The sequence below is a fragment of the Phaethon lepturus genome, unplaced genomic scaffold, assembly GCF_000687285.1.
Source record: "Phaethon lepturus isolate BGI_N335 unplaced genomic scaffold, ASM68728v1 scaffold2843, whole genome shotgun sequence".
In the NCBI taxonomy this organism is placed as follows: domain Eukaryota; kingdom Metazoa; phylum Chordata; class Aves; order Phaethontiformes; family Phaethontidae; genus Phaethon; species Phaethon lepturus.
Genome location: NW_010526780.1, coordinates 582 through 12,500, shown reverse-complemented (window position 1 = coordinate 12,500; position 11,919 = coordinate 582). Strand labels below are relative to the sequence as shown.

General features: G+C 37.2%; 1 protein-coding gene across 1 annotated transcript in view; it reads right to left on the bottom strand.

Moving 5' to 3' along the window:
- NEK7 (NIMA-related kinase 7) overlaps positions 1-10,872 on the bottom strand; it is a 63,152-nt gene extending 52,280 nt beyond the window's left edge. Inside the window, exons 1-2 of the mRNA XM_010283162.1 lie at positions 10,786-10,872; positions 1,804-1,888 (exon numbers count right to left, since the gene is read on the bottom strand). Coding sequence (XP_010281464.1) covers positions 1,804-1,860 — 57 coding nt within the window. The 5' untranslated portion in view covers positions 1,861-1,888; positions 10,786-10,872. The remainder of the gene's footprint in view (positions 1-1,803; positions 1,889-10,785) is intronic.
- Positions 10,873-11,919: the final 1,047 nt, after the last annotated feature.

Sequence of the window (11,919 nt, the reverse complement as noted above, 5' to 3'; positions counted from 1 at the left end):
CTTGCTTCTCCTAAATGTATCAGCAATTAGTACAGTAACATCTTTTTATTACTAGTTTTCACCACAAACATGCTCCATTAGCAGAGAAATACATACTTTAATTCTTATGGATCTGGCTCACAGAAAAAAACAATTTGAATTAACAAGATGAGAACATGTATGAATGACTGTTGAACATGAGAATGACTATTTTGGTATTACGCCTGGCAACATGACTATCAGAGCATTCTTGCTCCCCTTCACTCGTTACCCCTTGAAATGCAAAACAGTCAATATTCTGCTGCAGGTCCAGCTTAGATCCACAAACCCAAAATCTTTTGTCTCCAGAAAAAACAAATCACAAAAATTGTATTTAGTGCAGTTTACACAGTAATTTATTTTAAAAGAGTAATGAGACACAGATTATGAGAACACTTGACAGTTAACCAAAGCCAACAATAAACATTAGTTTCTTCTTTTGTAGAAAGTGTCTAACTGATTACAGCAGTATTGCTTTTAGGCCTGCCCTTAGTTTACCACAAAAGAAACTGGATACCTGTAGATGAGCCATATTACTCAGAACCGTAAAAACAGAAGCGTATTTTACTGGTATGAATTCATACACTAAATTTGTATGTTACATTAAAATTCCTAAAATTGAATGAGTCCTCAGAAAGTTGATTCTGTGAATCAGAAACAGGTATTCAAACACTCAGGACATAGATGAGGAAATACAAGAGCTGTAGCAAACAGAAAACACAGGAAGGTTTCCCAGAAATAAAGAAACCTTCATCAGCTGTGTTCTATTTTCTCTTTAGTCAGCAAAGAAAAAAGTAATAATGAGGACCCTTTGTAATATTCATAATATGTCTTTTAAGAATTTTTTTTGTTTCAAAATTACAAATGTATTTTCTCAAAATACCTGTATGCATAGCTATATATTTGTCTTAAATTTCTAACTGTTTTGCATTGGTATAAATGCTATTAAATCCAGATTTTTTGCTATGACAATGCTATAATAAAAACACTGGAGCTAAGGAAAGCTTGTTATTGTAAATTTACTAAGTTTCACAAGCTAGAATTCACCTTCGTTTTTATAAAATAAAGGGACAAATTGCCCTATCACCTATGCTGTTAAGAAGGAAATCACAAAATTTAGGTTCCAGCTTTGTTAAGAACTGTCCAGCTTTTAATTTAGAATGGTCACCATAGTAAATATTCCTCTACAGGCTCTTGCACTCCCTTCAAAGAATTACCTCCTAAAAAATGTCAAAAAGCAATGTCTCAATATTCTCTCTTATCATATAATCTTTATCCTTTGTTTCACACCATCAACACATATCCAAAGATTAAATTTCATGTGCATCTTCTTTCTAACATAACTACAGCTACTGTGGATTTCTCTTGCCAGGTTTCAACAAGTAATGGCACTAATTCATATAGTATCACCATCAGGAGGCGTAAGAAGAGAAAGTTGAAGGTAACAGTCTGAAATAAATATGGTAATTCTGATGCAATTTTGAAACATACAGTGTTTAACAGCTCACCATTTCTCAGAAAACAACTTCCTTAATCTTTGCTTCCCACTCCCACTCCAACTCCAAACACTCAAAGCTGGTAAAGCAGTAGGAGGCAAAAATTAAAAGTAATTATTCCTACGAAATATAGGACTGATATTAATTAATTTCAAGATCACCAGAATACATTCTATCTGTTTACCGCTGCTTTGTCACCAGAAGAAAATGTTTTCTAACTTTTCTCTTTTCCTATTTAAGAAATGATAGCATCTGCTCACCAGTAACTGTTTAAAAAAAAAAGAAGTACCTGTGGCTGAAATGGTGGAGCAGTAGGCCCCTGCATGCCTTGTGACTGTTCATCCATTCTACCACGCAAAAGCGTCCCTTATGTCCTGAAAAGAGAAATACAGTCATTACACTGTAATTCAATCTGTATTTATGATCATAAACATCAGCAGAAGAACTGGAGAATTCTCATTCATGTGCTTGAGTTCACTAACATTTAACTATTCCAGCCCTGCACTGTTTTGGAAAGGAAGTTTTCTTACGTTAAGTTGTTCTATAAAATGAAATAAATCACTATGCACATCTGAACTTATTATTGAGCCAGACAAATGGCTCTGTCTGACAAAAGCTGCATCACCCCATTATTCTTCAGAGGCACCAACCACTTGTTTAACACATAGATGTCTGCTGGCCAGTACCTTCGACCTACGGGCAGCATTAATTTATCTATCTGTAGATTTTAGAGAGTATGAAAGAATAGTTCTATCTCAATAGAAAACAGCTAAACACGTACTCTCATAACTTTCTGACAAGCTAGCTAAGAAGGCTTTGAGATACAATCTTAGGAGCGCAGCCTCTATTCCCAACTATGAACCTAAACTGCCAAAATACTTTTCTGAAGTGCTACTTTGAAGAGCCTTTATAAGAATTTTAATCTTTTCAATACCATCAGTATTTCTACTCAAAGTTTTGCAATGTGTTTTACCAATACGTTTACATATTGAAGACTGTTGACCATGTAATGCACCAATAGACAATTCCTATGGGTCACAAACACTTGTTTCAAAATCCCCAGGGAAAAGTAGTAAATACAAAACTCTTTATCCTCTATTGCAGGCATTTATCCAAAACTAATGAAGTCTAAGCTGAAGTGTTTAGATGATGTATATTGATTCAGGTACTATATAACCCACTCATCTCATCTGAGCAGTCAGAAGCACTGACTGGAAGTGTTTGGAATGTGTCTTCTTTTTCTTTTTTTCCTTTTTGAATTTGGGGAAAGGGTAGAAAATGGAGAAGTCGTATCACTACCACTGCAAGTGGCTCTATCCTCTGTGGCTTGTTCTTATAATAAAAGCAAGCAAACTAAAGAGGTAACAAATACATTCTACCATAGGAAGCATAGAAGATTAATTAACTTGTGGATTTGTTGTTGCTTTTGCAGAGGAAAGGTAGAGATTGGTATTTTCTGTCCATATATGGAAGTTCTTTTATTTTTTTAACTTGTTTTTGTCTTTCAAGACTGCATGATAGATTCACATTTTAGAGTAATTTGGCATTTTGATGATACAAAATGCCAAAGATGCAAAAAAATGCCAAGGATACAAAATGAATCTTTTGTACTGTTTGTCAACATAAGCAAGAATTTGACTTTGCTGTTTCAAGACTGCTTTCACAGTGAGGCATGCCTTTCACCTTGTTAATAAACTCCAGAGGTCAAAACATAGTGGTATAATATTTATCATCTTTAAATTTTAGACAATAATTATTACTCTTCCAAAGACGGTTTTTAAGTTCTAGTTTATGGTGAAAAAGACACTACAAATACTGCCAAATAGTTACCGCTTGTTTAAAATTGAAAAGCAAATATAAAACACGTTTAAATGTGACATGCCTGTCACCTCTTTAAACAAGTAATACAATGACCACCTTCTGCAAATCCATCACCACTATATCCATTGGTTCATGGAAAACAGACAACAGACGAAGCGAGAGGCGAGCCAACTATACCACCACCACTCAAAACTTCCAAAGTGCCAAACAAAACCAATGTTTTTAAACGCTTTCATATTGATCATGTAGGAGGAAAGGACTCCTTGCCTTCACCATACCACTTGCAAAGATAGCAACAATGAAAGATACTCTGAATCATTTATCTTGCAAAGATGATTTTCATCATTCTGAAGATGAAAATCATTTGGATTCCGATGAACCTGTACACAATGGCAAACACAGGAACACAAGCATATACACTAAATATTATACTTCAATTATGGTTACTAATACTTTGCAGGTATGAGAAGACTTTTGGTTAACTACTAAAGCTTTAAATCTTTGCCTTTTTCAGTTGACCAAAACAGTAGGTGCCACCTATACATAACAGATGCAGGATGAAGTACCTGGGGATACAGACAACACAACCAATTTTTCATTTGACATTACAATTACATAGCAACTCCCTTAATGGACACTATTTACTCCATGCCCTAAGTCCGCTATACAGCGAAAGGAAGTTAAGTCCTCACTAGTAAATTAGCTTATCAAACTGCAACTGCCTGAAGTGGGAATAACACCTCTTCCTTTCTTCGTACACAGGACTCACTGTCCTTATTCACTTCCTTAGCGGCCACCTGTCAAAGCTCTCCAATATCTGCCCATACATCTAAAGATCATACAAAGACAGAAAGCAGCCCAAAATGCAAGGGCACCTTCCTACACCCCAACAGAAGCTCACGTCCCACAGCCAGCACTCAGCTTTCCAGGTGGTTTCCACCAGTCTCTTAGAGGAGAGGTAAGACCACCCACAACTCTTAGTGAAATCTGAGCAGAGGACCTACTCCTGAAAAGGAACCAGGGCTCATCGCTGACATTTCACCAGAATATATTTTAAAATAACATTTTTAAAAGAAAGAAAGATACCTGGGAAAAACTTTAAATCCTTGTGACATTAGGTCTTGCAACTACGTCTTTATAAACATGATCAAATTATTTCAGGAGAAAAAGCTTAAATGCACTGCCTAATCACATGAAACATGCTTTTTAAACACTATTTTCATAGCTCAAAGTCCATAAACCATTCACACTGAAATACATTTCATGGTATTCAGGCAATAATGTTATTGCTTTAACAGATGGCAGTTCTACAACAACAAAAAATACAATGTTTTCCTGTGGAAAACATCATTAATAGTCTCAATGATACATGGTTTCCATTAGCTACATGCTATACATTATGGTTAATCTTGGGTCATAAGTGGAGACATTTCATAATCAATGTAAAAGAAGAAACAGCTATACTTTTAAATAAGTATCTACTTAAAAGAATATCCAGAGTGTTACAGTTCTGCTGAGAATCTGAAAGTCTGAGGGATTTTTCTTCTGCAGAATATAGATGTAACTACTCCACATAACTGCAAACACAGAAACATCAAGTTACACTGTTCACAATGTGCTTATCAGGCACACGGTCACTTTGGTTGCTGTTCACAAAGGACAGAATGTACTATATTTACTTCTGGGTTACACCATCAATTAAGGCAGGTATTTTTAGTTTTGACTATAACCATTATATTATTTTAGACAGCTTAGAGCTGAGGCCCTCCAGAAAGAGCTACCCATTTAACGCTGTACATGCTCCTTACTTTTTGGTGTCAACAAGTTAGATTCTTCAGCATGTAACACACATTTTGAATGACAAATTTTAGATCCCTAAGCTTTTGAACTATCTTTGCTAATTAAATTCAAAGATAAGGATCATTCTCAGCTACCCAGCACAATTTGAGCCTAGGTAGAACATTCAAATGGTCACCCTAGTTGAAACTTAAAAAAAAAAAACCAAACAAAACAAAAAACACCCCCACACAACCGTGCTCTGGAAACAAGGGTTTACAAATCAAATGCCTTACTGAATATGCAAAGCAAAAAGTAACATACAATCACCCATCCCACCACGTGGGTGTTAATCCCAGCAGTTTATGCCAGGGAGCCCAAGCGTGCCATTCCGATTCCAGCTCTGCTCTCTGACATAACGGCAACTCTCAGCTCCCAGATGAAAGCCACAAACCTTTTGGGAGGACACAAACTTTTTCCCTTTGGTAACACAGCAATAACAGCTTATTCGTTATGCCTGATGCAAGCAGGTTAAGAAACAGCCATCCTACTGCTTTATAAAACATACTGACTTAACAGTCATTCTTTACCTCTTCTAAGGAAAAAAAGATTAGCTGTTTGGAGGGAATGGGCTTCCTGGTCAAACCTGGCCCACACTTCGTTGGGTCACTGTCTTCAGCACCCACTCAACGCTGGCAGCCGGGGTGCAGGTTGCAGTTTATGAATATTCAAAGTGATTTTAAAAGCAGGGGCTCAGGACTCACTTGGGGAAGATCTGGATGAAGCAGAGAATATTGGTAGTTGTCAACAGAGCATCCCAACTTTCTTGTTCGTGTTATGTTAAATGAAAACCACATAGCTGTGCTGCCAAAGAAATGGGAAGTCAGAAGGCATGTCCAATAAAGCAAACTAACTTTGAATCTAAATCTACTGTAATTCTTAGTGTTAAAATGTAATTTTCTCACGGTGTTCTGCATAAACCATTGAAAAGGAGAAATATGTATGTTTTGATGTCGTAACAGAAATATTTTACTTGCAAAGTGAAAGTCAATTCAGTTTCACAGATAATATTTGCAGTGCATTCCTAAAAACTGGGGAATACTTAGAAAACATACACTACATACACTGTACATACCCACATACACTACCCCAGAAGCAGCCCTCAAAACACTGACGTGTCCAAAGCCTTTATACACTTCCTGTATCTCAGCATCTCCAAAAAGCACAAGAAAACCAACACCCTCAGCAGTTTACCTAAAATTCTGCTCTCTCACTTCAAATTGGTTTTGTTACGGTTCACCAACCACCCACTCCTAAATGTAACTGGAAAGATGAAACTCACCTGGATTGTAGTTTAAGTGCTAAAATAGTTTTCAAAAAGCTTTTCATATACCTTTTTACCACTGGCATTCCAAACTCATACTTAATATGGGTATATTTAACATGAGTGGCAAGAGATTCCAACTGAAAAAGACAAATTTTCAAGGAACAGGAATGACAGCACAGGATATGCACAGTGTCTTTTCAGTAAATAATGGTCTATGTTAGTCAGGAATTAGGATGAAATCTGGTTAAATACCTGTACATTACCATGCCATCCATTCATAAAGATACACACCCAGCTTAAAGACAGCATTAGAAATGATGAAATAATGCTGAAACACTTTCAACATTTAAAAAGAGCAGCCAATCAATGTCTTTCCACTGAGCTTCACGATCTGTGACTAGTCATGCTCCTGCAGTCAGCCCACATTGTCCGTTTCTCAAAAATACTTAACTTTTTATTGGTCTGCTGTTAATCAGAAATTATGAGAAACATACAGTCCACAATGTAACGTAGTAAATAAAATATTACAGTGAGTTATTTAAATCCTTTGTTTTTTTAATATACCGCCAGATCAATATTCCCTGTGGGATGGCAGAACATTCCTCCCCTCTGTAGGGACAGCCTTGATTGTGGACAACACAGATTCTCAGCACTTGTTAATCTACAAGTAGCTATCACCCATCTATATGGAAATAACTAACACTGAATTTTTCAACAAACTTGTGTCCTAATTCCCTACTCACAGGTTGTCCAGTCAAAGAAGCCAAAGAAACCCCCACAGATAGTTAAGTTGGGTTAAGGGTTGGTTTTAGCAAGAGCAGAAGTAGCCATACACAAATAAAATCTACCTAGAAAAGAGTAAGGGAATACACTAAGAGTTCATATGGAATTTTCATTCACCAGGCATATTTTCATTCCAACCCCAAAAACACAGGTGCCAGTCACTGTCATTCTCCCAACCACTAAGAGTTCGCTCTCTGTCAGTGCTGTCTGACTACAAGATAGAAGTCCAAGCTCTCCTGCTTCAGAAGTTCACTTCCCTTCCTCTTCATTCATTTACACAGTTTAAAAAGTTGTATTATGTTTACTTTTCCTTCTCCATTTCAATTATGTCACTCAAGTAGATAGCTTATCTCGCAAGATGCTCCCAAAGGGTTGTACATGCACTGACTTGCCCTTTTTTGAACCATTTGTTATTTCATACGAACTGGAGAAGAAACAGGAACTGAAACTCCTCAGGCAGAAAGCTTCTACATGTTTATTTAACTTCTATTCACCTGGAAAGAATTTGATAACCAATTTCTTCATACTAAATAGCCAGTTTTATGAAGGACGTACGTGGATCATGAACATGTCATAGTGAAAAGTTTGCAGCAAATCCTCAACCCACTTCACACTCTGTTGTGCTACTGCCTCTGTAAGGATGCAGTTCTAAAACTGCACGAACTGATTAAGCGATGCTGCTACCTCCCCTGCCTTCAGGCATGCCTTCCAGACCCTCTTCCTTCCAGGGAGGTTCCTGTGGCTACCCAGACTCCTGGTAAGGTAACTGAAATCAGCTGAAAACTAACCTTGACAAAAAGTCACTTTTTTAAAGTTCAGTTCCCTGAATCGTTCTATTGCAGAGGCACAAACAGAACTGTGATGGCAAAAGACAGAGATAAACGGGAAGACACAGCTGGAGGTGGAGCAGCCCTAACTTAGATCAGTTAAATCTATTGTCAAATTACACCTCCAACATGAAATTATACAAGCCAATACAATAGCTCAGTGACACAAAAGGTCTTGCTTTCTCTCCTTTTCTCTGCCACACAATCCCGCGTAGCCATCTTGAACTCTTTGGACCTTTTGTTGAGCTGATTTAATTCTCTAATGCAGCTGGGTTTATGTTCTGCAAGCAGTGAGCTCAGTCAATGCATATGTGAGTCTACTGAAAGCCAGAGAAAAAGCAAGTAGGGGATGTTCAAAGATGGGAGACGTAGGAAGGGGATTGTAGAAGAAACAGAACTTTTCCCTTCTGGCAACAGCACACTAGTGCATTAGCTCACCACATTTCGTTGTAGTTCATCCTTAGGTAGGGATGCCAACAAGTACTTAAACTCAAAATACAGGAAGGCAAGAGACAGCGTAGACAGAAGGCAATATATTAACACTAAGCCGAGTGTTTTGTCAACAAAATAATGTACAGGAAAGTAGAAATAGGAAACAAAATAAATGGAAGGAGACTAAACCAGGGTAACAAATCAAATTAAAAAAAAAAAAGTGCAAAGATTTTCAGAGAAAGGAAGCTAAGACATGATTTGGAAACCCTTACAACCCCAAAACCTTGCAACTCCAGTAGGCAGAGGGGGAGAAGACCTTTCCCTAACAAACTGATGGTTTTAAATGCATCTGTAAAAATAAATTATTCATAAAGATATGCTAAAGGATTTACTAAAAGTGTAAACAGCTGAGCTTCACACAGGACTTAAAAAAAATGCAGGGCAAATTAAAAGACTGGACACATTGTCATATAAACCCATGACTTCTTAGCACAGGGGAAAAAAAAAAAACAGTTTGAAAGGCTGGCTGCATACAGCTGTGCTACAACCATAGCTAATAATGTCCACATTGCTACAGGTGAGGAACACATTTAACAATAAATTCCACAAAATCCTTAAAGAAATGTCTAAGTATCTTAGAAACCAGTGCAAGGCAACACCCTGTGACACCATACTGTGGGTGTTAGATGCACATTCGCAAGTTGAAAAACATATATCTGTAGCATATAGTTTAAAATATGTGATAATGCAAAGATGATGAAATGAATGAAGCACTATACATAACCAGAAAAGAAAGACCAGCTGTATGTAACAGGCTTTCTGCGATCCTCTGACTAGCATTACCTTTGAATCCTGAAACCATGCATGACAGTAGCAGGTAATCCAGGATCCCTGGGTCCAGAAGCAAAGCAGCTAGCAGGCAGCACACTCCCTTCAGAAGCAGGCCAACACTCAAGTTCACAGCTATTTCTATGTTTTACATTAAACCACCACTGCCTAAAACATGCAAGATCCATTCCTGGTTTTAGAGTATCCTCAATGACTAGCCATACATTAAGCGTTCTGTTTGTAGGCTGCTCCTCTTCTGAAGTCCTACTTATCTCTATGAACTTCACAAGCAGCCCACGTACCTAACACACAGTTCTGAATTTCAGTCAGGCCAAGTACTGGGAGTTCACTGCTGCAAAGACAACTCCTTTTTTGGATCTGCTCTCAGATGAGGACAAAAAGGGTACAGAAGAAGCGTCTCTACAGGACAGAATGCTATGCATTTTCCCACCACAAGTTTTTACTTATTTTAGAATTAACTTTAAGCTCAGCTCTGATATTTTTGCCTTCCAGCTTTCAAGGAATCACTAATTTTGTAAGCTTTATACATGGACAACAAAAGATTAAAATGAACTGAAAAAAGACTGGTTCATCAACACTTTGCAGCACCTAACTCAAACTTCTCCCGAAGATTTCAGCCAGGATCTAATCTACAAGCTCTACACGTACTTTTACAACATTGTAAAGTAATTAGTCTGGTCCAACAAAGATGTAGCTATTAAACAAGACAGCAATAACTTTGTTATAAATAATTCCAAGCAGATTAAAGCAAAGAGGCTTGAATGCAAACTCCCAAATGCCAGAGGATGCAAATAGTCTATTTACTTTGTCACCTATAATCAACAGCGAGAAGTCACTAATATCACAATATTAATTACATGCAATTGGGTTTTAACATAAAATTGTTTACAGTATTTTCTTACAAATTCCTCTTTTTAATGCCTTGCTTAAAATTTTATTAAAAATTTTCTTACATAAGCATGTGTTCTGTTTGCCCAACAGGGAATAATGGGACTTGAAATATACTGTGTATTTTCTAGCTACAGAAATCATGACTGAATCACAGCTATGTTTCACAGGCCAGAGACAAACGCACAGGATCATCTTCACCAGAGAAGCAACTAATTTTAATAGCATTGCTTCTCTTTAGCTTTAACTAATCTGAAAGGAAGAATCCTTTTAATACTTACTAAAAAGGAAATAAGTAGTAACGTTGTACTTCACTCTAGGGCTGAGCTCCCTCCCATGTGGCCAGGGGCGGTCAAATGGTGATAAATACAGCAAATCAGTGCTCGAAAGGCTGCCCCTATCACCACTTTGGTATTTTGGTGACTTATTTTCATCTCTGCTGCAAAGCACATGGAACGTAGCTAAATCAACCAAATTTTCTGGAAATTAGTCAGTTAAGTCCTGTAACTACCCACAGTATTAATTTGCACAAGATAATCCCTCCCTCCACATCATTCCTAAGCACTACTCCTCAGGAATCAGAAAGGATTTTTGGATAAGTCCCAAACAATAAAGAAAATTCCCTTGGAGGTAGAGAAGAAATTATTGCAGTTTGACTTTTCCAGGTAACATGAATCCTCCATTCAGCACAGATGTTTGGAACAATGTCAAACTTCAGAAGGCAACAAGGCATCGATGGCAACACAGCTGAATGTAGGGCTAGTGTAAATGCAGGATATTGTACTAAGTTTATTAAACATGGGGGGGGGTTTCCGTGCATGAACAAATTGCTTCACAAATTGTCTCTGTGGAAAAATATACTGGACTGGCTATGTTTTGTGCAACTGAGCTTGACTTTGTTGCACAGAAGAAGAAAGGTATAGGTGGGCTATATGGCTGTACCTTACAATTCAGAAGATACCACAGGTCACAGTAAAATGAGCGACTGACTTCTTGTACTCTATTTTCCATTGGAGTTTCTCATACACTCACAGGCCTTCAGATGAACTCTAAATTGTTAAGATTTTTTTCTTCTTTGGAAACAAGTTTCTATGGTGGGGATGAGATTCTACTTGTCTAATTCTTGTAGAGCCTGGAAGACACTGTGATAAGTCAATCAAAAAAAGATTTTTAGTCAGATAAAATTCCTTGATTTGTTTGCAAATTATTTTTGTACTTTAATGACTAATTGGTATGTTGAATACAAGATATCTATGATAAAGGCAGTATCTCTACCCTTACAGTGAAAATCTCTAAGTATGCTTTCAGAAGTCACCTACCCAAACATCAGATATTTATAAATATAGTATCTTCACATTTTGAAATTAAAGAACAAGTGTTCTTAATATATGCTGTCTTGCAGTATCACAAAGGAAAAACAAACAAACAAACAAACAAAAAAAACCCCCAACAACAAGCTTAGAGGCTTTAAGTTCTTATTTCAAAGCTGGGGGACATAGCTTCTAAGTCCCCCTCTTCCCGCAACACAAAACAGTTTCCCTTCCTCTGCCAAAGTTTTTCATAGCCCATGAACTAATGACTGTTTTCTACTGCATTTTATCCATCTAAAGACAGCCCGAGTCACAAATTTTAAATACAGACATTTCTGCAGCACTGCAATACTGAATTGTCTCCTTGGTAGCCCTGAAAATAAAATATTTTT